Source organism: Nannospalax galili, unplaced genomic scaffold (genome assembly GCF_000622305.1).
Source record: "Nannospalax galili isolate Female #2095 unplaced genomic scaffold, S.galili_v1.0 scaffold1400, whole genome shotgun sequence".
Taxonomy (NCBI): domain Eukaryota; kingdom Metazoa; phylum Chordata; class Mammalia; order Rodentia; family Spalacidae; genus Nannospalax; species Nannospalax galili.
In genome coordinates, this window is record NW_008345995.1 from 399,313 (window position 1) to 426,554 (window position 27,242).

The following is a 27,242-nucleotide window of genomic DNA, read 5'->3' on the forward strand; positions in this document are numbered from 1 at the left end:
TCCTACTCACAGATGAGGTACCCAGGACCAGAGAGATCCTGCCTCCAGTCACTCTGCCAGTTAAGTGATGGAGTCAGTTTACAAATCTCATCTCTTCAACCTGACTTGGTGGGGGTTTTTTTCTGTTCCACACCATCTGGATTTTTAAATTTTTTTATTTGTTTGTTCATTTTTATAGTATGTGTTTGAGTGCTTTGCTTGCACATACACAAGTGCACGGCATACATGCAATGCCCTTGGATGCCAGAAGAGGGCACTGATCCCCTGGAACTGGAGTTAAAGATGGTTGTTGGCTGCAATGTAGATGCTGAGAACTGAACCCAGGTCCTGTGTAAAAGCAGCCAGTGCTCTTAACTGCTGAGCCATCTCTCCAGCCCCAACCATCTGGATTTCTTGTGGGACATGATTTTCAGGATAGGAATGATGTGACTTGTTTTGAATCCTTGCCCTGGGTTTAGGGTGGCACCTTGTCCTGTGGTCACTGGTTCATCAGTGGACCTCACCTCCTCAGGCATTGTCAGCATCATTCAAATGCAAGGTGACATGGAGCCAGGAGCCTTTTAAATGGCAGTGACCAACAGGACATCGTTGACATGCTCCTTCTCACCTCCTTGAGTGGCATTTCTAATTCTAGTTCCAATTCCTTGCAGAGCTTTCTCAGTCAGGAGGGCAAAAAGTTCTCCTGGGAAGCAGAGGATTAAGGGCAGAGTGGTTGGGTTTAGTGGTCCAAAGGAGTCTCATTTTACACAGGGATCAGTTCCAAGACCTCCTGTGAGGCAAAAAAGAAAAAAAAAAAAAAATCACACAAAGTGAAAATTGTCCTTGAAAATCCTTTAAAACGCTCATGAAGTTGGACAGGATCACTATTCAGAAAGCCCAAGAAGCCAGTTTTTCCTTCGTTTGCCCCAGCTGAGCAGCAGAGGAAAAAAGTGGCTGATATTTAGAACACTGGAACACAGAAACTTATCTCTAAGTATGATCAGATGCTGCTGTGATGTGACCAAGAAAGAGACCTGGAATGTTCCGTGTCACACTCCCCCCAGGCACCACCTGCACAGGGAGTAGAGGGCAAGAGAGGTAGGTATACTGTATCACTGTGTACCAATATATCACTGTGTGAGTCCCCCCTCCACCACCACCCCCTCTTTCTTAGTTGAACCATGCTGCTGACTTGATACAAGCTAAACAGATACTTCAGGAATCTCTGTCTTTATACAAATGTCTCAGACTCATCATGCTGTCACCTTGGGCTATTGATCTTGAATCCCTGACTCACAGGAACTATGAGCTCATAAACGCCTGTTGTTTTAAGCTGCTAAATTTAAGGGTAATTTGTTATGCGGAACACACATACAGAATGCTACAACAGGGGTTTACCTGAAGGCTAAGGAATGGTTTGGTACAGCAAGTTTTATGGTAGGGGTTCTGGGATTGCAGCTGCCTTTAGAAAGACCCCTGAGGGGCAAGGCTGACAGAGGCCAGCTGTGAGACTCTGCAGTCACCTAGGTTATGGGACATACTTCATGGGGTGCAGCAGCAAGACATTGGAGGGGGGATTGAGGCTAGAAATACCTTCAGTAAGAAAAGTCAGAACTTAATTGATCCTTGCTTACAAATAATATTAAAGCTAATACTTTAACAGCATTTATTGAAACTATGTACCAAGTACTTTTCTAAACACCTTACATGATTTACACATTTCATTCATAACAACCTTCTAGATGGGTAACAGGCACAGAAAGATTACATGACTTGACCAATGTCACACAGCTGGAGAACAGTAGAGCCTCGTTCCCACTGGACCACTGTGCCCTTAAGTTTGCACTGTGCTTCCTCTGCAAGGGTCAAATACAGAAAGGGGGATAGAGAAGGACAAGGGTGAGTCCTCAGGTTGCTACCCAAAGTAGAGGCAAGATGACTGGCAAGAAAGATATTAAAGGTGTGGTAGTGGAGGGCTATAATCCCAGAATGCAGGAGGCTGAGGCAGGAAAAATACTATGAGTTAGAGGCCTTTCAGGGCTATGTTGTAAAATCTGGTCTTAAAAAATAAAACAAAGCCAAAAATAAATTAATTTTAAAAATCATTTAAAGGCTGGAAAGATGTCTCAGTGGTAAAGAACACGTGCTGCAGAGGACTCAGGTTCAATTCCCTGCAGCTCACAATCCTTAACTTCAGTTCCAAGGTCTCTGACGCCCTCTTCTGGCCTTTACCAGTACCAGGCACAGACCTGGTACACATACATACATACAGGCAAAAATGTTCATAAATGCACATAAAATAAAAATAACAAAAACCTTTTTTTTTTGGTCTTTTTGAAACAGCGTCTCCCTGTAGCCCCAGCTGGCCTGGAACTTGCTATGTAGACCAGGCTAGCCTTGAATGCACAGAGATTCCCCTGCCTCTGCCTCCCAAGTGGTGGGACTACAGGCGTGCTTTTTTAAAAGAATTTTTTTAAAAAATAAAAGCATAACCAGGCACCTACCAATTCTCTGTGTACCAATTCTCTGTGTACCTGATAGGAACTACTTAATGGACTCAGATACAACTAAGCACATGAAATGCAGAATAACATCTGGACATGGCACCAAGCCCACTTCCACCATGCTCCAGTAAAAATAAACCTCTTTGTCCAAATGTAGAGTGGTTAGAAGTGTTGTGTTTTACAGAAGAGGCAGTTATTTGGCATTAAAAATAGACAAGTTTTGGCTTCCTCAAAGAGCTGGGCATTAGCAGTGCAATTTCCAAATGCAAAGACAGATAGGGTTAGACATCCAACACACATCCAGCCTGATTCAGCTATTTAAAAAGTCTCCATAGAAACAAACAAACAAAAAAACCCTCTAAAGCCTGGCATGGTGGTGCACGCCTATAATCCCAGCACTTGGGAGGCAGATGCAGGCAGACCTCTGTGAGTTCAAGGCCAGCCTGGTCCATATAGAAAGTTCCAGGCCAGCTGGGGCTACATGGAGACCCTGTTTCAAAATGACAAAAAGAAAAAGTCTCCATAGAAAAGTCTAACCCATGTGTGGACCTCAGTTTACCCATCTGTAAAGTAAAGAGGTGAGACAAGATAGCCCTCTCTAAAACAAGTTTGGTGTTTTGTTTTTTTTTAACTTGATGTGTAGATCAGGTTGGTCTCAATCTCATAGAGATCTACCTGCTTCTGCCTCCTGAGTGCTGGAATTAAAGGCATATGTCACCATGCCCAGCTTTTTTTTTTAAGATTTATTTTTAGTTATGCATATGTATGTGTCTGTATGGAGGTATGTGCACATGAGTTCAGGTGCCTGCAGAGGCCAGAGGCATAGATTCCCGCAGGAGCTGGAGTCACAGCAGTTGTGAGTCACTTCATGTGGATCTTCTTCAAGAGCGCAGTACACCCTCTTAATCACTGCACCATCTCTCCAGCCCCTTCACTTTATTTTTTTAGACAGGATCTCACTCTGTAGACCCTGACTGGAACTCTCTATGCAGACCAGGCTGGCCTCAGATTCACAGAGATCTGCCTGCCTATGCCTCTCAAGAGCACCACATCTGCCCAGCTTTTATACAGGTGCTCAGGGTCCAGACTGAGGTCTTCAATACCTGTGCAGCAAGCATTTGTACTTACTGAGTCATCTCTCTACCCTACCCCCTTTCTGTGGAACTGGGGATTGAACCTGAGGCCTTGTGCATGCTTGCCAAATGTTCTGCCACCAACATATATCCCTAGTCCTCTTTACTTTTTAAATTTTGAGATATCTTTGTAAGTTGCCCAAGCTGGATTTGAACTCACTATATAGCTAGTCCAGGCTGGTCTTGAACTTGTGGTACTCTTGCCTTAGCTTCTCAAGTAGCTGGAATTATCAGCCTGTGTCACCAAACCAGGCCTGAGATACTATGTGGTAAAAGGAATCCAAGGCTCAGCCTGCTGGGGGATGGGTTGTACATGGAGGGAAGGGAGGCCCAGAGGCTGTCACTGCTGGATGCCAGAGGTGGCAGGGCCTATGTCATATTCTTGTTAATGCCTTGAGGCAGGCAGAGCTGGGGTGTACTCAGGGATGGAAGGCTGAGGTTCTATCACTGTCCAGGCAGCTCAGCAGGTAGAACCTGGAACCTGGACCCAAACCCAGGCCAATCATGCCAAAGCCCCTTCACTCCAATCCTAGGGCCTCTGCAGCACTATGCAGCCAGACTGCTTCCAAATCCAAGAAAGAAAAGGAAGTATGATGAGAACCTGGTAACTCAGGATGGCAGGGAAAAGACAAGTTAGGAGCATGTAATTCCCCTTTTTGTGTTATTACACCGTAGAAAAAGAACAAATTTGTCTTAAATGGTTTTATTAAAAATTGTACCAGTTAATGGGGAAAATATATACACATGTATACATATAAGGAACATAAAGCCAGATACTTTGTACAAGTTGAAAAATAATGCTCCCCATTTCTTCTCCCCAAGGCACAATGCCCAGACCCCAGGGCAACCAAGCTGGGGATAAACAAAATGCTACATCTCACTGGGTCTCTCCGAAAGTCCCTGTGGATGCAGGAACAGGGTGAACCGCTGGACACCTGTAGAGAGAAGGGCAGTGCAGGCCAGGGGCTGCATGCCTGAGCACCTTTGCCAAGGCTGGGCATAGAACTCAGCTTGTTCTGCTGTTTTCTCAAGATTGTCCATCAGGCCTGAAGTCCACAGGCACCTCAGGAAACTCTGAGGGCTGGTGGGGTCACCCTGTCCAGCCAGGATGGCCTGCCTCCAGAGGTCATCTTCAGAACCACAACTTGCTCCATCTAGGGACAGTGGCCACCCTGAGCCACTTTGGCTACTCTGTGCACTCCATACCCGGCTCCCTGTCCAGTCTACAGAAAAGACCTCTCTCCAGAGTATTGTCCTCCTTGCTGATCAGGACGGTCAGAGTGGCTTCACTGCCTATTTCCTGGAAAGCCTAGAGTAGATAGGGGCCCCGGCTGGAAGGTCCCAAACACCCCCTCCCCACCATGCCCAGGGTTCGACTTGGGTTGTATGGCTGGGGCAGCAAGGCAAGCCAACTGGACCTCTCCTGGCCCTGGAAACAAGCCCTGCCACATAGCTCTGGACACAGCCCACTCCCTGGGGGCTGAGGGAGGTCACAGGGAGGTGATCTTTTTCCACCTCAGATTGAGCAAGACTAGGACACCAGAGGCAACTGCCGAGCAGTCAGACTTTGAAACAGGGAGGCAGGGCCGGGCAACTGCACTGGAGGAGTCAGTGGCTGGGCTGGGGGATGTTCTTTCCAGATCTGTTCACTGGCTTCTAGAAATTCCTCCTGGGGCGGGGAATTAGGAGAGCTGTTTGGCCCCTGAATATTGGGGCTTCTGTCCCTCAGGGGCATTTCTGAGGTTTCCAGCCCTCCACCCCCAACAGCAGCACTCCACAAAGCCCACTGCCTTCGGCTGGTTACAGGTCACAACCCAGGTCAGACTCTTCCCTCCCTCTAAATCTGAATCTCCACCCCTCATTAGAGACAGCCCAGCTCCTGGAGTGGAAGAGGGGCACTGATTGGGGAAGTGGCTGTCCTGGGACTGGACTGGGAGAATATAAGGCCAATTCACCAGTCAGGGAAGGGGCCAGTCTGGATCATTGGCCAATTAAAGCAGCCAGCCAGGGGGAACCTCTGTCTCCTGGGGCTGAGCTGCTAGCTACTGCCTAAGCTTTGGGGGTAGGCTAGTGGCTTTTTGCAGTGCTGGGGATCCATCCAAAGCTCTCTGGACTGCTAGACAAACACTCTACCATTGAGCTTCAACCCCAGCCTAGATTCAGATTGGAGGAGGATAGAGGGGGTTTTAAATTTTACCCTGGCTTGCCTAAAATAGTTCTTGGCTTGGCAGGAAGTAAAGATTTTTTTATCGATTTCCATCTGATCCCAGGCTCAATGTTCAGATCAAACTCTGTGGTCACTTCTCAGGACAGGCCATGGGGCACCAGCCTGGGCCTGGCAAGGTCTCTGAAGCTGATGGCTGTGCTTCAGCATAGGTGGGAGGTCTGCTAAGAGGGGTTGAAAGTGACCGGTGTACATAATCCTTTCGGGGGAAGGGGTACACATGTACATTCAAGCACATACCAAAAGCCTACCTGTCATAGCCTGGAGAGAAGAAAACAGCCTATGTCCCTCCCACACAAAGGCTGTGCTTCACAATGATCAGCATATCCCTACACCAGTCTTCATATTCTTTCTTTGGGTTCCTTCTCTTTGCAAGTAGGAACCCATCTTAGCAGACAAACCATGGTACACACCCTGAGAAAATGATCCTAACCAAGAAGAGGTAATATCTTTATCATCTGAGCAGAAAAACACAAAGGCTTACACACATACCTTGAAGTCATTCTCAGGACCACTGAGAGTGTATACAGTACCTTTGTGCAAATTAGGAAAGGCACCCCTAACTTTGAGCAGATACATCCCTACATCAGGACACAGCCTAGAGAGCAGAGCCCAGGCTGGACTTCAGCCTCGGTTAGCTCCCTCTCTAGGGGCCCTTGTGCAGTGAAAAACCTGCCTACATGTACATCCAGAAGATTACCTGTCCTTCTACAGTACTGAAGACCCCTTCTCAGCAGAAATGGAAGATCTTGGGCTTGTTCAGATTTGACTCTGGGCTCCTCCTCTAAATTCCTTGAGTAACTCTGGGGTTTTCTTCGCCCAGGGAAGGCATCCTTTCTTTGGGTCTTGATTCATCTTTAGCACCAATGTCTTTTCTTACAAATGCAAAAAAATGATAATTTAATTTCTAAGCGTCTGGGTTAAGAGGATCCCAGTGACTGAGATCAGCTGCTTTACGTTCCCTCCATTAGTGCCGCAGCAGGGAAGAGATGGAAGTTCAGAGGCAGCTGAAGGAAGACAGGAAATGTGCACCAGTTCTGATGGTTACAGTTTTAATCACTGCCTATTACTTCAAAAGTCACTTTTCAGCTGACAAAGCCACTGTCCAGACTTCTTTCCTGTATCCCACTAGGTGTGGAAAAAGGACCGGAGGAGAAGGAAGAGGAGGTACACGTTTCCAAGGAAACCAAGAAGTCTGGGGTCCCCTGGGGCTGACTTATCAGTGGAACGGCTGCCTTATTCCCACCCCACCCCCTGCACACCCACCCCATCATGCAGTGTGGATGCTGGAGTTGATTACAGTCTGGTCCAGTTGGCGGGGTCTTTTGAAAACAGAGCTGAGAAAGGCACAGGCTGCTGGGTACAACACAGTGACTGGCTACTTGGCTCATGTGCGGTTGACACCCAGGCAGCAGAGGTGGCAGCAGTGTGCTCCTCAGGATCAATCCAGGGCCTTCCACCTGGGACCAAGTCAGACTTGAGGCCTATCAAGCTTGATTCAGTTCATGGCACCTTTGAGGGGTCCTTGGAGAAGTTCAACCCTCCCTGAGGTCTTCTGGAGGTGATAGGGTCCGGGCAAGAATCCCTGAGCCCATGGCTGTGCCAAGTGGGAACCCAGATGCGAAGTTGGCTGACTGGCTGTGGCACTGCCATCCTTAGCCAAGAAACCCCTGACCAAGGTCCTGGTAGGTTAAAGCAGTGTTTCCATCAGGACCCCAAGCATGAGGGAAAGCTGACATGTTTGGTGGAACTGGGAGTCTAATCCAGTCTCTTATTTCTTAGCAGAGTTCCTGTAGAAAAACCTTAGTCCACTTCCTAGAGAACGTCACTGACTGGTCATCTTCCACAACTGTTGACAGAGAATCTACCTGTCAGAGGCTTAGGAACTCCACCAGCAGACACAGTCACCTCTCCTTCAACAGTGTTTGACAAAGGCCCCCATTTTCAGTGGAGGTCTTGAACAGGGAAAGAAGGTCCTATTAGGGGATGTTGTATGTACACACAGAGAGAAAATTTAAAAATAATAACAAAATGTCACAAGACAATGTCTCTCCTTCCAGATGTCCATTCTGTTACAGACTGCATTCCTGGTGCCCCATTTGACAAGGGCAGCCCAGCCTCACCTGGGACCTGCCCCATCCCTGTTTCCTTCTCTGTTCAAGGCCAGGTTGTGCAGGAATAGGAAGACCTGCCACCATGCTCGGTCTCGGTTCTGCTGGTACTGTAAGGGAAAGAGATGACTGTAAGTGCCAGGCACCAGCTTAGACCACAGGCTCCTTATCGATTCCCAAACAAGCTCCCATGACCAGACCTCAGGCCGGCACTACTGTGCCATCCAGCAGACTGGGAGGAGAGAGGATGAGAAAGAGATGCCTGTGTTCTCCAAAGACAACTGCAGTTTTGGCATTAAAAAGAAAAGGCCAGGCTGTGAATGCACTGTGCATGCAGTGGGTAGACACGGGACATGATATTAGACTTTCTCCCCAGCTCACAGGATTTGCCAGTTTAGCCAAGTACTGCTTTTAATCAGATTGGCTCCTGAGCCCCCCAAACCTCAGATGCATGAACAACAAATTTGCTTGAGCGAGAAAGACAAGAAGCCCCCCCCCTTTCCCCCACTCCAAAGGAACACAGAGAACAAGGGAGGAAAGGGGGTGGGGAGCCTCCATCTGCAAGTGATTTGACACTGTGAAGGTCAAAAGGTTAATCTTCAATTTAAACCACACTGCTGAGGCAGCAAAAATCTGATTTCATCCAGTGCAAACACACATACAGACAGACAGAGACACATACACACACACACACACACACACACACACACACACACACTTGTGTGCCTGCCCTCTCCCCCCTTCAGCATCCTCAGCTCTGGGCTGCCCTTTTTATAGCTGCTCTTGACAGTAAGCCATAAATAATCCCTCTTGGAGCGCTTTCCTACTGACTGGAGCCAATTAAACGTTAAGCAAGAACACACTCAAAAACAAAACAAAAACAAAGAATGCACACCATGCTCTGGAGGTTATCCCAGGTCCTACGGTCAGGCTGGGAAGCTAGTGGCAAAGTTCAGGGGTCAGAGGCTGCCACTTTTGTGGCTGGTGTCATGTCCATCCAGGTAGCATTTCCCAGAGGCCAACAGAGGCCCGCAGGGGACAAGGGAGTGCTGGAAGAGGCAGTCTTTGTTCTCTCCTTGAATGCCATGGGAGGAGTATGGGGCTGGGGCCTCTCCACAGGGTTCTCAGTGGACAGGGAAATAAAAACCTAGTGTGCAGAGAGGGGCCAGCATAGGCTGGACTTGGATTCCTTCAGTGGCTCAGTCAGCAGGCAAGTTTATGTGAAGTGTCCAGAGGGGTGGGGTAGGGGGTGGGTGGGAGCCCTCTCTTAAGCAGTCTTTAACCACAACCATCCTACCAGCAACTCCTAGGCACTCCTAAAATAAGTAAGTAAGACAAATGGAGCATAAGCCCTGGTTTCCTGGACTCCTGGAACTTTCGGGTTCCATCCAGCAGGCAACTAGGCAGGTTGTAGGTACCATCCCCACTACCCTCAACTACAAAGAGAAATGTAGTGTTGACTGAGGCTGACACAGAACACCCATGTCCATGGCAACTGTGGAGGTAAGTGTGGAGGAGGAGCAGTGAACTGGAGGCATAGTGCCTGCCAAGCGGGTAAGGGAAGTCGGGTGTGCCACAGAAAGACCTGGCAGGAGGCTATGGGGAGACTGATGGCTTCCTCATGTTTTGTAAACAAAGATGAGTAAAAAGAGGAAACACACCCAACTTAACAAAATCTGGTTAAAGCAGCGTGAAAATGAACTCAGCTGCAAAGCTGAGACTCAGACCTGCAGCAGCTGGGACAACCCCTGCCACCACTGGTCCTCAGCTGCTGCCTAGGACAGGTGCAAAGGTCATGAGTGGAACAGGAGACCCCAGGAAAAGACGGGTCCCCAGAGAGACCAGTCTGCTGGTATTCCGCATCTCCTTTGGTACCTATGGTACCTATCTGAAAGGCCAAGTGACAATAACATCTATGATGGAAATGATAAACAGAGTGTGCCAGGTTCCACTTTGCACTCTACATCCTTGCTTCTAAAGGTGTGGTCCCTGGCCAGCAGCCTCAGCACCACCTGGGAGCTCACTAGAAATGCCAACCCACTGAGCCAGAACATGCACTTTCAATAAGATCTCCAGAGTTTCGAGGCATACTACAGGATGACAAGCATCACCTCTCAAAATCCTATGAATGGGTATATTTTAATCATGCCCATTAGAACTGAGATAGCTAAAGATTGAGATAACTCAGCTATCACATACCTAGTAGATGATGGAGAACCCAGAGCAATGCCCCTACCTATCTACGATCACTGTGCATCCAGTGCCACCAAGCACCTTTCTTTGTACCAGAGCAGCTCCACCATCCTTCCCTTCACTACATCATCTCAAAACAGCTTGATGGCCAAGGAAGGAGAGCATAAGTCTATGATTCAAGTTCTAGGCCAATCCCATCTCTGTATGACTTGGTTCTCCCAAGTCCTACTAATGGAGATCATTGCTATCTGGGTAACTTCCTGGGCCCTGAGGTCCCTGGGAGTGAGGCAAGGTAACAACCTCACCCCCATCTTTTGGTGATGTCAGAGACATAGAAGCAGCTGAGGGCTTGTGAGTGCTGAGAAAGGACAGCTGAAGGTTGACAGGGGATAGAGCATGGGTACAGGCGTCAGTGACACAGGCCAGCCTTCAGGCAGAACCCAGCTCCATACCTCTGCTTGTGAGTCTTCAGGCTTATGAGCTAAAAAGAAGGCAGTAAGGGAGAAGGTTAGATTCTCAGTCTAGAAATTAGAGGGCCTGGCTTTGGGCTGCATCTCTCACTAACCTGTTCATGAAAAGTTACTTGACTTGTAAGAAAAGCACAGGTGTTACATTAGATCTATGGCTTCCAAACTCATGTCAGAATGTTCAGGGAGGGGGCCCAGGCATTTATATATTGAATAAGTCCCTGAGTAACAGTTTAAAAATCAGAAGAGGAAGGCTAGAGAGATGGCTCGGAGTTTATGAGCACATACTGCTCCTCCAAAGGACATGAATTCAGTCCCAGCATCCACATTGGGTGGCTCACAATTGCCTATAACTCCAGCTCCAGGGGAATCTGACACCTCTGACCTCTGCAACCACCTGTACTCACATGCACATACCCACACTCAGAAATACACACATATACATAAGTTTTTCATTTTTTTAATTTTTAAAATTTATTTTATTTTATATGTATGTTATACTTGTATGTATGTAAGTGTGCCCATGTCATGTAATGCTCATGGAGGTCAGAAGAAGGTGTTGGGTCCCCTGGAACTGGAGTTACAGATGGTTGTTAGCCACCATGTGGGTGCTGGGAATCAAACCTGAGTTCTCTGCAAGAGTAGTGAGTGCTCTTAACTGCTAAGCCATCTTTCCAGTCCCCACATACACATAATTTTAAATAATAAAAATCTTTTTTTTTTAATCAGAAGAGAGCTGGAAATGCAGCTCAGTAGTAGAGCATTTGCCTAGCATATATGGAGGCCCTGGGTTCAATCCTCAGAGCCATAAAAATAAATTTAAAAAAATAAAAAAAAGCCAGGCCTGGTGGTTCATGCCTTTAATCCTAGCACTTGGGAGGCAGAGGCAGGTGGATCTCTGTGAGTTCAAGGCCAGCCTGGTTTACATAGTGAGTTCCAAGCCAGCTGGGGCTACAGGGAGACCCGTCTCAGAAAAGGCCAAAAAAAGAGAGAGAAGAAAAGAAGATCAGAAGGAACATTTATTGTATATTTTAATCGTAAAGCAATATATATTAATTGTAGAAAAGTATAAAACATAAGAAATTACAGAGAAGATAAAAATCACTGATGATCCTACAGTCTAGAAGAAAACACTCATAATCTGATACCTTCTTCAGTCCCCCTCAACCTCTCTCAGAGGGTGACCCTACTCAGGCACCTCTGCAGCAGCCAGGCCACAGAAAGGTTTCTGGAAACCACTGAGATGCTTTCCAACCCCAAGGACTTTGTCACCTCAATTCCCTTCAGAAGTACAACACAGAGCACTATAGACTCAGTCTCATCAGCGACCTAGACATTAGGCCTAGACATTGGCTAGGGAGGGCTGGGAGCCCATCTCCAAGCCTTGAGTACTCCTTAGGGTATAAACAGAGCTGCACATATTATGCTTAGTCCTCCCCTACATCCCCCTTCAAAGGAAACCAAGCTGCCACACACTAAGAACCAAAGAATACCCTGATTACAAGGAGCAACAATAAACAAAATATTTCTAAAAGTTAAACAAAAGAGACTGATGAGAAAGGAAAGAAAAAGGACTTGAAGGGAGGCCAGAGAGAGTAACTGCAAGGAGGAAGGAAATCAGCCTTCAGCAGACAGGATGAAGGACACAAAAACAGCAGAAAGCATGGTTCCCTCCAGAGGAGAAGGAAGGGGTAACCAGGAAAGAGTATTGCTGGCCTCTGAGTCTCGGGCACCTGGCCCGGTGCCCAGCACACAATCTGAGATCACAGAGGGCAAACCCCTGGAGCAGGGCCCAGCTCTGCTCTACCTGGCATAAGCGCCTCAGAATGGGGGCTCCTAGAAACCACAGTCTGGTCCAAGAATGAGAGACTGAGTGTGGGGGATGGAATACTTACTTCAAAGCCCTCAGACTCACAGAGCCTTGTACCAAAAAATAGAGGGAAGGAATGGAAAATTATCAAGGGGGACTAGCTAAATGGCTCAGTGGGTGAAAGGGCTTGCTATGAAGTCTGATGATCTGAGTTTGATTCCCAGAATCCACATGGTAGAAGGAGAGAACTGACTTCTGCAGGTTGTTCTAACTACTATAGTGTGTGCCATGTACACACATTATAGTAAGAATGAAAGAATGAAAGAACAAAAGAAAGAGAAAGGAAAAAAGGAAGAGAGGAAGGAAGGAAGGAAGGAAGGAAGGAAGGAAGGAAGGAAGGAAGGAAGGAAGGAAGGAAGGAAGAGAGAAAGAAGGAAGAAAGCATTCTCCTGAGCTAAAAGAATATGAGCAACCCCAGAGCTCAACCCAGAGTAAACCTCTCTTCCCTGCTCTGATCAGGGAAGGCAGGGATCATGGACAACTATTTAAAGTGTTTAAATCCCCACATTTACCAGGTACTACTATGTATTGTGAAGTCACTCCTCCTGTGTATTGGGAAGCTGGAGGGTACACTGTGGGTGCCCAATCAATGCACATGAGACTGGCTACAGAAGACTCACAGCCACAAGTCTGAGGCTGATGTCTGGGAATGTAGAGAGATATTCTTTATGTGACAGATTCAGTCTCTTGCCTGTGAGAAGCCAAATAGTAAAAGGTGAAAAAAGGAAAGAGAGAGAGAGAGAGAGAGAGAGAGAGAGAAAGCAAACAAGCTGGCTGGCTGACTAGAGTATCTGACAAGGTTGGATTACACAAATCAAACCTTGTTTGGTCCCACACAGTCTCTGTACTAAGCACAAAGCATGTTCTTGGCCCTCCCTGGATAAGAATCTCTCTCTGCCTCTCCCTATTGAGAGCCAATTCATGCCCTCTGGGGGCTTCATGTGTCATCAGTGTTCCAGATGCTCCCGCAGAGTTAAGTCACCCAAAGAATTTGAAGAAGCTTTAAAAAGACCTAACACTTGAAATGCAAATTTATCAAACAGATAGCAATTTGTACCATCTCAGACTTGGAACAGTGTTTTCCTATCTCCTCACTAGATCCCTACAAAGAGCTGGGACATCGGATAGGCAGGTGTTACCAATCCCATTTTACAGGTGGGGAAGCAAGAGCTAAAAAAAAAAAAAAAAAAAAATCATCCTAAGCAAGTCAAATGAAGTATTCTATTCAAACCCTTGATTCCGAATCCCAGGCTGTTCTTTTTTTGTTTTTTTGTTTTTTTTTTTAAAAAAAAAAAAGGTGTTTAGAGGCTAGAGAGAGGGCTCAGTGGTTAAAAGCACTGATAGCTCTTAACGGAGGAACCAGGTTCAATTTCCAGCACCCACATGGCAGCTAACAACCACCTGCAACTCCAGTTCCCTCTTCTGACCTCTGCAGGCATTACATGAAACGGGTGCACTCACATACATGCAGTCAATACATTCATACACATAAAACAATAAAATATTTTAAAATAAAAGTATTTATAGTGTTTGGGATCAAACCTAGAACCTTGGGCATGCTAGGGAAGCACTCTACCTCTGAGCTGCATCCCCAGCCCCACAGAACTGTTCTTTCCCTAAAATATTAGTGTTTACTCACATTATGAAAATAGAAGTGCCTCTGTAAAGAGATTCCTCACTGAACTGCTCGTCTAGTATGTTTAAAGACATTGTTTCCAGATCATTAAGTATTCACAAAGGATGCTATGGGCCAGAAAAAAGAAACTTTAAAGAGGCAGAGCTAATTGAAGATCAAACAGGGCTAAAGCTAAGACTGGTCAGAATTAGCACTTTAGAATATGTTCTCAAACCACCCTCATTATCTTCAAAATGCAGAATTCCCCAGTCTACAACACAGAGGGATCCGCATGCTATGAAGTAAAGTTTTCCTGCCCCTGTCATTCCCCTGTCACACTGTAAAACTACCCAGGCCAAGGCTAAAGGAAGGAGCCTGTGGCTGACAACAGGAATAACAAGGCAAGTTTAGGAAAATTCTACTCTGGAGAAGTTGGGAAGATATTTTGCTAAAGTCAGCGAGTTTTTATCAAGCCCAGGAGAGCTAAGAGCTATGAGGGGGACACAAAAGTGATTCTGATATAACCTTGTTCTCAATTATTTTATAATCTAATGAGGGAGAAAGCAAGAACATAAAATTAAGTTTTATGAGTCAGATTGGTTAAGGTGATAAATGACAATGCCATTGTACCCTTGATTTCTGGAATAAGTTTGCTGAGAAGCAGGGATGGTGAGGTTGGAAAATAGTGGTTTTAGACTCAATCCAATGTACAACTCCAAGTTCAGGCACTCACAGAGTAATTCAGCCATGCTACCTTGCTTCTCTGAGCCTGATTCCTATAAAACAGAAACAATGAACCTGGAAATACAAGGCTGCTCTGCTGATTAAATGAGAAAAATACATATCCCTGGGCCTGGTGGCAGTTCTGAGGAGCTTGCCAGTCCCCAGTGAGCAAAAGGGGAGCCTGGGGCCCATCTCACCTTGCTGAGTGCTTTACTGGACCTCCTCTGCTCACAAGCCTGTTCCTGCTCCTGAAAAGCCAGCCTCTGTGCAAACTTATAAAATGCTTAGGGCATGTCAGCCTTCCCACTTTGAGACTGGTCACAGTAGCCAGAGATAGCTGGGCTCGGATTCCAAGAAAGCGATGTTAAGCCAGGAATTCTAACACTCAGTGGACTACCCAGGGGCCCAGTGAGCCCCTGCCCCAGATACCCCACAATTTGTAATGTGAAAAAAGGAAAGAAAGAGTCCTTGCTAAGGGCTTTCTCAAGCCAAGCAATGGCTAACAGGATGCTGAAGCCACCAAAGCAAAGCCAATCACTTCAAAGAAGAAAGGGCAGCATAGAACAGCCACTTCTTAGTTGGAGGCACAAGGGCTTTCTCCAACAACTGGAGGGCACTGGATCCAGTCAATGGGGACAAGGATTCAGGCAGGGGACCGTGCTGTGGGGCATCATTCACGTCCCCATCCTCATAACCTGGAGGTAGAAACTACTGAGACTCCTACCTCAGTAGAACTGCTGAGGTCCCCTAGGGATCACTTTGTATTTCAGTTTCCTTTTACCTCAGTCCAGCTCCATGAGACCATTGGGCAACTTTTTAAGAGCTTGGGAAGGAAGTGGTAAGTGTCCCAGTCAATGAGGAGGGAGGGAGGGGCTCAGGAGGGGCGGGCCTGTTGTAAGTCTACATAACTATAGAGAAGGAACTGCAGGGCTCAGACTCCCAACTTGGGGCCTTTGCAGCTGGCTCTTCTTTTCCTATCTGGAGTCAGTCTGCTGGACAGGACAAGGCAGACTGGGCAAGGATAAAGGCTGGAACTCTCTTCTTAGCACACAGGCAGACTGTTCTTGTTCTGGTCATTGAATGTGCCCTCTTGGTTTGCCAGGTGTGGATCAAAAGGCAAACCACCATTTTTCTTTATTCTTCTTTGTGCTTCCTTTAATCCTGTCTTCCCACCACCTCCCCCCAACCTGGAAAACACACAAAAGCTAACTCCCATTCCTATGGCCTGCCTTGGTGGGCAGGGAGGGATGAACTGCCCGGAACTACAAGGCTTTCTCCTGGAAGAGAGAGCAGTCAGGTGCAGAGTGTGTGGGGAACTCGGCCTCTAGTCTGCCACGCTGATGACTCAGAAGCTAAATATAGTGAGTGATATAAACAGAGCCAGCCACAGAGCAAACAGAGGGCCCCTGAGCCCCAGCACTGGCTCTCACGCACACCAGCTTTCCACGACACCTCCCCCAGCCTCACTCTTTCCCTAGCACTGTCCTGGGTAGACCTTTCTTTCCTGGGACAGACGATGGCTTCCTAGGGGCACTTTTCACTCTAGGGCAAATCTCTGGGGCCCTGGTATAGGATTATTGTATCTAGAGCCCAAGTGACATCATTAGCTATGGTCTCAGCCCCAGAAAATCACTCACCAATGTGGAGACCATCTCAAGGGTCAGGAAGCAGTCAGGAGCTCCTGGAATAAAGGACCCAGGATACTGTGCATAGAAGCTGCAAGTTAATGAACCATGCAAACACCAATTTGAGTACAACTTTCAAGCGCCTCAAGAATTATAAAGTCAGGTCCAAGCAAAATCCCAAACGTGTGTGTGCGTGTGTGTGTGTGTGTGTGTGTGTGTGTACCCTCCACATTTAGGCAGGCTTTCTATCACTGATCTATATCCCCATTCCTCTTTTACATTTTGACACAGGGTCTTACTAAGTTGCCCAGGTGGTCCTTGAACTTGCAATCTTCCTGACCTGCCCCAACCTCTCTAGTAATTGGGATTACAGTCTTGTACCAGCAGGCCCAGTTCCATTCATCTTTTAATGTTTCCAAATGTGTTCAAATGTCCAAATCATCAGTTTTTTGTTTGTTTTTGGTTTTTGCAGTCCTGGGCATCAAAGCCTCCAGTATGTTGGCAAGACTCTGACTCCCAGGCCAATAGTTCTTTGTATTATAATTCCCAGAGGCCTTTCACAGCACCTGTGCAAGGTAAGCATTGGAACCTGCAATCTGGAAGGGTTACATGATTTGCTCACAACACAGCACCTGTAAGTGGCATGACAGGGATTTTTACACAGATCTGCCTGAAAGTCCTTGGTCCTTCCTTCACTATTATAAATAAAAATGGTTTCAACAGAGTAGTTGAAAGTTTTCAGATTTCATTTTCCAAAAAATCTAATTACTATTTAGGTAATTTCTAAATCTGATTTTTTTTTTTTTTTTTTTGAATGGAGCCATTTCTGGTCAAAGTGAAAAAACTCATTTTCAATATGAACAATTCTAACCTAACCCTTTTGTAGTGTTACTTCAAGGCCTACAGCAGCTACCTTTTTTGAGTTTCTTAACATTGTTCAGAAATAGCCCTTCACATTTCAAGACAGGAAAATGAGTACATTCCCTACCTGTGGGGCTGTGTTCCTAACCTAGTGGACTTTCCCACAGGAAAGGAAACCAGTTACTGTCTCTCCCCAGGCCCACACTGGCTGGAGGAGCCACTCTCAAAGAACAAATAGAAGCACAGCCTTGATGCTCTGGGTGGGGCAGCTGTGAGCTCCATCAGAAGGAGAATCCATCAGGAATGGAACCAGATCCTCCCTCCACACAGAAATCATAGGGTCACCCTCTCAAAACACAAGTCCACGTCCATCACTGTGTCAGTGGACCATCAGGGACCCTTGCTGTAGCCTGCTAGCCAAGAGGAACAAAGCAGGATCTTCCCTCCTGACCCAGCAGAAGGAGGTGGAACACTGTGGAAATCTGGAAAAGCTTTTCCTTAAACTGGGCGTGGTGGTACATGCCTGTAATCCCAGCACTCAGGGAGTATAAAGCCAATTTAAGCTATATAACAAGACCCTGTCACATCCACCCAACCCCTTAAAAAAAAGAGAGAGAAAATGAAAGAGAGAAAAGAAAGAAAGAAAAGAGAGAAAGAAGGGGGAAGAGAGGATAGAAAGAAAAAAGGTCAAGAAAAGAAAGAAAAGTTAAAATAAGAAAAGAAAGAAGGAAACACCCTCCTCACCCCCAGCACACACACTCTTATTTCCAACTTTCTCACAGCTTTGGAAATCCAAAGAACAAACTGAACACTGCTAGACTTAATGCTGCCTATAAATTCTCTTGCCTATGTGTTGAGAGGAGCCACCCTGACATCATCACTTCCTAGTAACCAGGTTAGTCTTCCACCTAGCCACACTCCTCGGGAAATAGGATGAGACAGCATATGGCTGAGAAGTAAGTGTAAGGCATACAGTTCATATATGCTAACATCCAGGGCAACTTGGAACATGTTGCCTTTGGGGCCACAACTGATACATTCAATTTGTCAGAATGCCATCCCACCTCATTATTATGTCCTTTCCCTCTGCTCCCATCACCCTGTGCAGGAAAAAAACAAAACAAAAGAACAAATAAATACAAGAATAGCTGGAGCTGGGAATGGAGCTCAGTTGGTGGACTGCTCTAGAATGCACAAAGCCCTAGGTTTGATTCTCAGCACCATATGAATCAAGTACAGTGGTGCACATCTGTAATCCCAGCACTTACGAGGTAGATCAGAAATTAAATAGCATTTTTAGCTACATAGCAAGTTCAAGGCCAGCATGGGATAAGACTGTCTCAAAATAATAATAATAATAAAAGAATAACTGAGGCTTGTTACAAGGACAAAAGGGCAGTTCACACTTCCCATATAACTGAGGCCCACAGTAACTATCTGGCACTAAGACACTGCCCCAGAGATGGAGAAAGGAGATAGATGGTCAGGACTCCTCAACCTCCCTATCCCCTCAAGGGTTGTCCTTTTCCAGCCTCTAACTTCGGCCCATAAAGATGGGGAATAACTGTCATTACTCGAGGAGAAATGGGTAAGGCCCAAGCCCACAACTGGCCTGCCTCAATACTGATTTCTCTGGTCAGAGTAGGTGGAGAGAAGGTCAGGAAAGGCAGCTCTGCTCAAGGACCAGCTAAGTAGGTAGAGGGGGACATGAACTGCGACTCACTAAGAACAAATGTGAGAGGTAATCAGGAGGGACCATAAGCAGAAGGAAACATGTAAGAACACTTACTATGCGCCTGATTTCACAGATATTTTCTCAATTAACTGTCACAGTGAAATTATGAGCTACTAGTCCCAATTTACAGAAGAGGAAACAGGCTCCAGGAGGTCAAGTGAGTTCCCAATGACTAGTTGTTGGCAGAGCTGTTACTCAAACCTCTACTTCTGTCTGTTGGAAACCTAAAGACTTAATGCTCAACAACTTCCTTCCCACCTTAGTTTCTCTGTCAGGAAAAAAAAAAAAAAAAATGGGAAGGGGCTGAGCACGGTGGATCAGGAGGCAGAGGCAGGTGGATTTCTGTGAGTTTGAGGCCAGCCAGGGCTACATAGTGAGAACCTGTCTCAAACAAATGGGAAGGGAATATGAAAAGATGATAAAGTTTACAATGTAGGAAAGGCCCAGTGGTGCCTCGCCCCTGTAATCCCAGCATTTGAGAGGGTGAGGCAGGAGGAGTGCCATGAGCTCAAGGACAGTCTTCTCTACATAGGAGTTTCAGATCAGTCAGGACTCCTTAGTAAGAGTGTCTCAAAAAACTAAAACAGTCTGAGTGTGGTGACATATGCCTTTCATCCCAGCACTAGGGAGGCAGAGGCAGACAGATCTTTGTGAGTTTGAGGCCAGCCTGGTCTATATAGCAAGTTCCAGACCAGCTGGGGTTACAGAGAGATCCTGTTTCAACCCCCACCCCCACCAAAAAGAAGAAAAACCCCAAACTCCAAAAACTAAAACAGACCAGATATGGTGGCACGTGCCTTTAATCCCAGCACTTGGGAGCAGAGGCAAGTGGATCTATGTAAGTTTGAGGCTTAGTCTGGTCTACATAGTGAGCCAGGGCTATGTAGTAAAACCCTGTATATAGAAAGAAAAAAATAAAATAAAACCAGAAACAAAAACAACAATAACATAGGAGCATCAACAGTGCCCGCTTTTTTTTTTTTTTTTTTAAGGTCTCATGAAGCCCATACTGGCCTCATGGCAATCCTCTTGCCTCAGCCTCCCAAGTGCTGTGACTATAGAGGTGAGCCACCATAACCAGTATGACAATAGTACTCTTTAGATATGAAATATTAGGCCACAGTTTATGTATCAAGTTTAGAAAGTGACTCACTTTTAAAAAATATATATTTTATTATTTTTATTTTATGTGTATAAGTACATTGCCTGCATGTATGTGAGTGCACCCATGTCATGAAAAGCCACAGAGGTCAGAAGAGGGCTTCGGATTCCCCTGAAACTGGAGTTAAGGACGGTGCGTAGCCACCATGTGGGTGCTAGGAATTAAACCCCAGTCTTCTGCAAGAGCAGTCAGTGCTCTTAACTGCTGAGCCATCTCTCCAGCCCTGAAAGTGACTCACTTTTTAAAGTCAGTTGCTGAAATGACCTGGACAGCCAGCTCCATCTACTGCAGACCATTATCCCACCCCATAACAGGTGGAGGGTAAAGGCAAGAGGCTTAGAGAGAATTATCTAAGCAAAAGACAAAAAGCTTGTCTCCTTATAATGGGAAATTGGGGAAAATAGCCCAATTTCTGGGCTTCCTAGTTAGTGTCCTGTCAAGGTAGAGATAGGTGGCTCTCAGGAAGATGGGCGTATAGGGAACTTGGGGCCAGTGTGGGATGTAGGGCAAAGGAGACTCATGCAGTTCTCCTTCCCATTTCCTCAACAGGGGAGGCTCTGGATGAGAGGATAGTACCCCATCTAGAACTGACCTGTGCTCTCAAAGCAGCAGCCCTAAACTGGGAGAAATCATGCCAGCCAGCAAAAAGCAGGGGAGGCCTCAGGATAGGGGCCTCCTCCTGAGCCCAGGGCCAGCTGTGGGGAGGCCCCCAGCCTGGTCTCAGCCTGTTAGAACTCACTAATGGACAGGAGACTTTCCTGGGAAACAGCTGTTGAGAGGTCAGATAATTGTGAATGAAGAAAGCTGCCTTCCAGATGTCCTCTAGATGAGGCTCTCTAGACTACTGCCACTGTGTTCTCCCATCAGTATCAGAACCAAAAGCTATGAGCTAGGCTGGGTTACCGGCCTTTACAACCAGGGTGGAGTGAATGGGCAGGAAGAAGGCCAAGAGGCTGAAAGCAAGAATCAGAGGGAGTCCATACACAGACTGCAGAGGTATCTCTAAGCCAAGTTTCCACAAGATAATTCCGAGAGGGAATAAGGACTAGGGCTGGGGCCAGAACAAATGGCCAGGCTGCTTTACAACCTAAGCACTGGGCCATACTCTTTCCAAGTAACTAAGGGCTGAGAAAGCCCACCAGGACTAGGTGTGGCCCCACATCTCCCTCAGGCTCCCTGACAGAGAGTATAAATATACCTAACCCCCTATGGCCTGTTCTTAGGAAACCCAAGGTCAATTCCTCTTTCCCTGCTGCTGGTGACAATTTAGCCCTTGGGTCAAAGTTACTGTTCAGGTTTCCCTTCTAATCCCAGGTTGTGCCCAACCCTATTAGTTATTTGTTTTTCTGATCAACAGACAGACAGATAAACACACAGCCTGCCAGGATAGGAACACAGTCCCACAGGTAGGGAATGTGTTCATTTCCCTGTGTTATGACTCTGCCAGGCAGTGGCTACACCAGCAAAGATCGAGCCTCAGGCGCCTCCCATATCTTGGCAAGCACCCAAAAAGCCAGGCTGAAGGGGAAGGGTTAAGCGCTTGATGGCCCAGCACAGACAGCGGCTGCTGGGCTGCCTGGTAGGGCAGCCTCCCATCCATGGCACGACAGGCTAGAGCTCCTCCAGCACGAGCCTGCCAGCCGCTGTCTTTGTTGATGAACTCTGCCACATGCTCCACTGACACACGATGCCCCGCCCTAGTGGGCTGGTGCCAGGGTGGCCAAGCACTAGGCAGAGCACCCGGTCAGCCACTGGTCTAGGAAGACTCTGAGGTACACTACTCAGAGTCCCAGGCCTGGGTTACCAGACACAGACAGTGAGGAGTGGCTCCCCAGCTGGAAAGTGTCAGGTTTCAACCGGTTCCACCACTTTCCCCCACTCAGGCCCCATCTCCAGGCCTGATTACCGGTTTCCCACTGCACCTCAGCCAGGCACAGCACACTCTCCCCCCCCCCCAAACAACTGCTCAGTTTCACTGCAGCATCCTGAAAATCTTTCCCTCTGAATCTGTAAGAGACAAGCCCCCAACTTGGGTCTGGAGAAAGAGTTTGTCAAGCCAGAGAGCAGAAAGACATCCCATTGGCAGAGAGGGATCAGCATCTCCTGGCTCCTGTGAAGTTGAATACGCAGAGCTCAGAGAAACAAGAGTGCTTATCTACTTGTGCCCACCCAGTCCACAGTAATGACAACAGCCAAGGCAAAATCTCCAGATCATATCCTGAGGCCTGGCAATTACTGGGTTACTTACTGACAAGAAGACAGAAGCAAGCCCTTGCCCCCCAGCCCCAGAAGCCTCACCCCCGTCCCAGCCTTCAGGCCTACTTGCTGCATATGGAGCCGGTGGAACTGGTCTGCAATGCACTGAAGCTTTCTGGCGATCTGTACCTCGGCTCGATGTTGCCACTGCCCTTCAGGAGCCTGCTCCCCAAGGGGCAAGCCTGCAGGGAAACTGGTAGGGAGAGGAAGTCGGTAGCCAGCATTGCCTGCAAAAATAGAGGACCCACATCTGAGCATTTTCTACCCCTGGCCCATCCTCTCCATGCTTCTTCTCTTTTTGATGGTAAATCTAGCTTAGGATAGACGGAAGAAGCAGCAGCCTACCTTTACCAGGGCAGTCTGCCAAACTTGGACAGTTGCCCAAGAATATAAAAGTTGCTATAGGGGTTGGGATTGCAGTTCAGTAGAAGCTGAGCATCTAGCATACACAAGGGCCTGGGTTCAACCCCTGCCTGCGCGCATGCACACACACACACACACACACACACACACACACACACACACACACTTTGATGCTAGAACACAAAGGAACAGACCAGCCTTCTTTTCAGCACTCCACTCTCAGTACCATGGCATAGGGCAGGGTGGTAACATGTGGGATGAACATGGCAACCTTCTGTCCTTATTTATCAAGCTATACTTGACCTCAATGTATTATCCATGTAGCATCAGGTTGAAGTTCTCCTCTGGAGAAGCTCCTCAGAGTTCCTGGGTTGAGCAAAGCAAGACAGGAAGCAAAGAGGGAGACCAGAAACCAAACAGACAGAATGGATCTTTACTTGTTTAGTGCAACTAAGGAATGCTGGGCTCAGCACTCAAATCTCTGAGAGCAGCAGCAGAAAAGCAAGTGAGAAAACTCCTGCAGCTCACCAACTGCTGGCACCAGAGTGGCCACTGGGGGCGCCTGGCGCCTGCCCTCTTCACCCCTCCCCACCACTGGACACCCCCCCCGACCCCCACCCCTGCAGGATTCATCCAACTGCTCAGACTCCCGCCAGAACTGCTTGGCCAGAAGTGCCCTATGGGCAGTTCACTCAGAGCTTAAGTCTAGTACAGGGGCTCCTCAGTCTGCTCCCGCAGACACAGCAGGATGACCTCTGCGCTCTTACCCTCCCTCCGTGGGCCAGTGTGCTAAAAGAAGAAAACAGAGAGTGTCTAATCCTGCCCTTTTGCCAGAGGAGGGCATATTTCTCATAAAACAAACCATTTAAGCCCACAAATGAAGGGGTCTTGTCTGATTTAGCCTTGGAAACAGCCCTTCTGCTGGCACTGAGCCCAGGCAGGCCCAACCTCTTTCTCCAGTTCCCCTTCCAAGCACAGAAAGTCCCAAATGACAACTAGAGGCCACCTTCTGCCTTCAGGAGCCTTCTGTAACAGAACTGCCTGGGCTTTTCCACCATGTCAACAGTGACCCACAGTTACCCCAACATTCTCTTAAGGTGAGCATTAGCCACTTCATGGAAGGCAAATCACTATCAGGGCTCAAAAGGCAGAGCCACTGAGAAGACACAGGATATGAAGAGATTCCATGGATGAAGGATCCCTCCAAGAAGAGCAGAAAGAACAAAGTGATTTGCCCCATTGAAGGCCTGAGCACAGGTGAGAGGCAACAAGATGTGAAGAAGGTTAAAAGTTGAATCAGTATCTCCAGCTGCTCAATTAGGGGAAGGAAACAGCAAAGAGCAGGTTTGGGGAGGGAAAGTCCCCTCTTTTCCCCCAATCTCTACAGCTAAGAGCACTCACCGTAAAAGAGTCGTTGGGGTTCCTCTGTCACCCCACAAGGCAGCATGACACCCTGGCTTGGGGAGGCTGGACTGAGGGTCTGAGTGGCCTTGTCTTCCTGGCTAATGGGCCGGAGCCCAGGGCCACAGCAGTGGGTAAGAGGGAAGAGCTGAAGCCGGCTGAGGGGGCAATCCAGCTGGCTCTGGGCAAACAGGTCAGCAGAGAGCAAACTCCCAGACTGTGTCCCTGGCTCCCCATCTTCTGGCTGAAACACATCATCTTCCAGCTCCTCCACACACTGAGGTGGCTCCATTTCTCCTGTCAGGGAACAGTGGAGGCATCTGGGATGCTGCCCCATCAGGCCAGACTTAGGGCTTCCCATCCCTTCTTTCTTTCCTGCTCCTTTTCTTACTTGAGGGAACCAAGTCAGCTTCTGATGACGTTCAACCTTGCTAATAAAGCACTGCCAACACTCAGTCCCTAAATATGGACCACCTCCATGGTGGTCAGGGGCCCTCTACACCTCTTCTCCACACCCACCAGACCCACCGTTCCCCAAACTCCTCTGACTTAGGATGGTCACAAAGTTTGACTCAAGGTTAAGAACAAGAGTAAGGGTAGGGTCTGTTGCTACCAGCATGCAGGGTACCTGGGAAAATATAAGCAAGACTAACTTCTGTGAGTGGCTGTGGGGGCACAGAAAGGAAGAATGAGTACTATATAATGTTCACCCCCAACACACACACCACAGCACCACCCCTAAGAAGGAACCTCTAAGCTCTCATCTCAGTCTGAGCTGAGCTCTAGGCTCAGCAGCAAAAACAAAAGCCAGCAATCCCAGAGCAGCCAGGTTCCCTCCAAACGTGCTAAGCCCCGCCCTACTGCCCATCCACAATGTCTCCACCCCCTCCTTGCACAACACAACAAACAGGCTCTGGGGTATGGTGAGAGTGTCCAGGAAGAGGGGAACCTAAGTTAGTCACTGCAGTTGCCCTCTCAGCTTTCCTGGGGTGGAGCAGAGCAGAGCTGTCCACCCACCACAGGTTGGTTCCAAGGGTAGGACCAGCCTCTAGCAAAGTGCCCAGCTCATTCTACACACGAATCTCCCTGACTTCAAATCCTCATCACTCAGCCTCTCATTCCTGCCAGAGCTGAACCTGAGATAGGTGCAACGTGCCTCACAGAAGGAAGTGAAATTCAGCCCTCTCGCTGTGCTCCCACTTTCTGCCTACACTACACAGGCTGTTTCTTGGTGATAAGCTCCACCTGATGGTTCATGAAATTCTGCACTTTAAGTCACCCAGCAGCTTGAGTTTACAATACAGCCCCGCCTCCCTTAGGGCACCCACGAGGCAACCAAAAGCAGCAGCAAGCACCAAAATGGTTAAGGCAACCTCAAGGCATCGTTTGTCCTTGTCAGACTCCACTAGCGATTCCCAGGGGTTCCAGTCCCCCCACTGTCCTGTCTTTGAAGTACAAGCAAGTGACCTGTGGGTTTAATTCTTTACAGAAATCTCGGTTGAATTCAGAAATTTTCCCTTTCTGAAAAGCAAGCTCTGGGAGGTGATTGCTTCACCCCTTCCTCCACTCCATCCTACCCCTGAGCTACCTGTGGTCCTGTCTCTGCCCTCTCTCCTGGAGAACGAGGCTATTACATGCTAGGATGGCAAAGCAGACGCCTTTAGATAGCTTTTCCCAATGGGCAAGGGGGTCTCCAGCTTATCAGCAATAGAAAATAAAGTTCCCAGATGAAAGAACCAAGTCCTGGCACCGGGCAGGGGTTCTCCTCCGGTCCTTCCACCTCCCCCCTGCAAGCTGGCAATCCCAACCTAAGAAGGGGCCCTCGGGAGCCAATCACAAGCACGAGTCATTGTCTTGGTGCTTCCTTTGAAGCCTATCACCTCCCCTCCCCCTCCCAGCAAAGCCCCAAAGTTCAACCCCTGCCTAGACTGGACAGTGGGGGAGGTGCAGCCAGAGGGTGTGGCTCTGCAAACGCGGGGACCCCTTCCCACTCTCCACCAGAACTGCAGGTGGCTCTCCAGTCTTTGGAAACCTCCGGAGGGATACTAGGCAAAGACAAATATAAACTGGGTAAGAGTAGAGACCCCCCAGCTTCCCTGAGCTAAAGTGGTAATGTCCAGACTAATAGAAAGAGGGCACTTCCTGAGAGTACGGCCAGAGAATGCTTTACTCCTGGCAAAGGGATTAAAATCCGCTGGACCTATCCCAGAGCCTACGGGTTCCAACAAGGATGCTGAACTTAAAACTCCTCCTCTCCTTAGGAGATGGCTTTAGTCAGACACCTTGAGCCACGATAGCGGCTGAGATCTCAGAACACACACACACACACACACACACACACACACACACACACACAATGTATATAGTGGATGCATTCAACTGGTTGGAAGAGTTTACCCATTGCCTGGGTGACTCCAGGAGTGAGTCTCAGCTTCCGAGTCGTGATGCCAGGGCTCTGCACCAGGGTCCAGCGTGACGAGCAATCGGGGGCTTGGCGCCCAGATTCGATTGGGAAGGAGGGGGGAAAGTCCAGCTGTTAAGAAGAGGGGCCTTCAGACTTCGCGAGGAGGCAAGATGCCCAACTCGCGACCCTACCCTAAAGTCAGACCCGGAGGCCGGGGCGTTCTCGGGCGCTTAGCAGTGCACCCCAGGATCACTCGCCCACCTACGCCCAACACCGTGTTCCAAAAGCTTCCCGCAGTCCCTCTTGGAACAGCACCCTCTGATTTGGGCTCTGTACCCCGTTTGCGCACCCCGGCACCCCAGTTCCTCATGGTCACCCCAGACGCCCGCGACCCTTCCCCGGCCCCCACGTTCCGCGTGACTCCGCTCCCCACTTCCCCGAGGAGGTGAGTTCCAACTCCGCCCGGCCCCCGGCCGCCCGGGCGCTCACCAGGCTGCGGCGGGAGGCGGGTGGCGCAGGGTGCGGCAGCGGCGGCTGCCGGCACGAGCTGGCGCGGGAGGAGGCCACGGCTCAGCGCGCGGTATTGTTTCCAAAATACGCCCGCTCGGGGCATCCC

General features: G+C 48.2%; 1 protein-coding gene across 4 annotated transcripts; it reads right to left on the bottom strand.

The window, feature by feature from the left end:
- Positions 1 to 393: 393 nt before the first annotated feature.
- On the bottom strand, positions 394 to 27,242 carry Bmf (Bcl2 modifying factor). Of its 4 annotated transcripts, XR_003850970.1 has the most exons (6): positions 27,116 to 27,242; positions 26,627 to 26,755; positions 24,223 to 24,519; positions 22,525 to 22,685; positions 6,541 to 8,061; positions 394 to 769 (listed from the first exon to the last, which is right to left on the bottom strand). XR_003850970.1 is itself a non-coding variant. In XM_029567917.1 (5 exons), exons 1-5 carry the CDS (start codon positions 27,237 to 27,239, stop codon positions 7,960 to 7,962), a joined length of 750 nt encoding a protein of 249 aa, XP_029423777.1. In that variant the 5' UTR covers positions 27,240 to 27,242; the 3' UTR covers positions 6,278 to 7,959. The 4 variants fall into 4 exon arrangements, 3 of the variants coding, with proteins under 3 accessions (XP_029423777.1, XP_008840533.1, XP_029423778.1); XM_029567917.1 differs by lacking the exon at positions 394 to 769 and having other exon boundaries at positions 6,278 to 8,061; positions 22,588 to 22,685; XM_008842311.3 differs by lacking the exon at positions 394 to 769 and having other exon boundaries at positions 6,278 to 8,061.

Coding starts and splice junctions, on each gene's coding strand:
- Bmf (XM_008842311.3), bottom strand. CDS start 27,239: ATGCCCCGAGCGGGCGTATTTTGGAAACAATACCGCGCGCTGAGCCGT. Junction 26,756..27,115: donor CCGCCTCCCGCCGCAGCCTG/GTGAGCGCCCGG, acceptor TCTTCTTAACAG/CTGGACTTTCCCCCCTCCTT. Junction 24,520..26,626: donor TCACTCCTGGAGTCACCCAG/GCAATGGGTAAA, acceptor GTTCCCTGACAG/GAGAAATGGAGCCACCTCAG.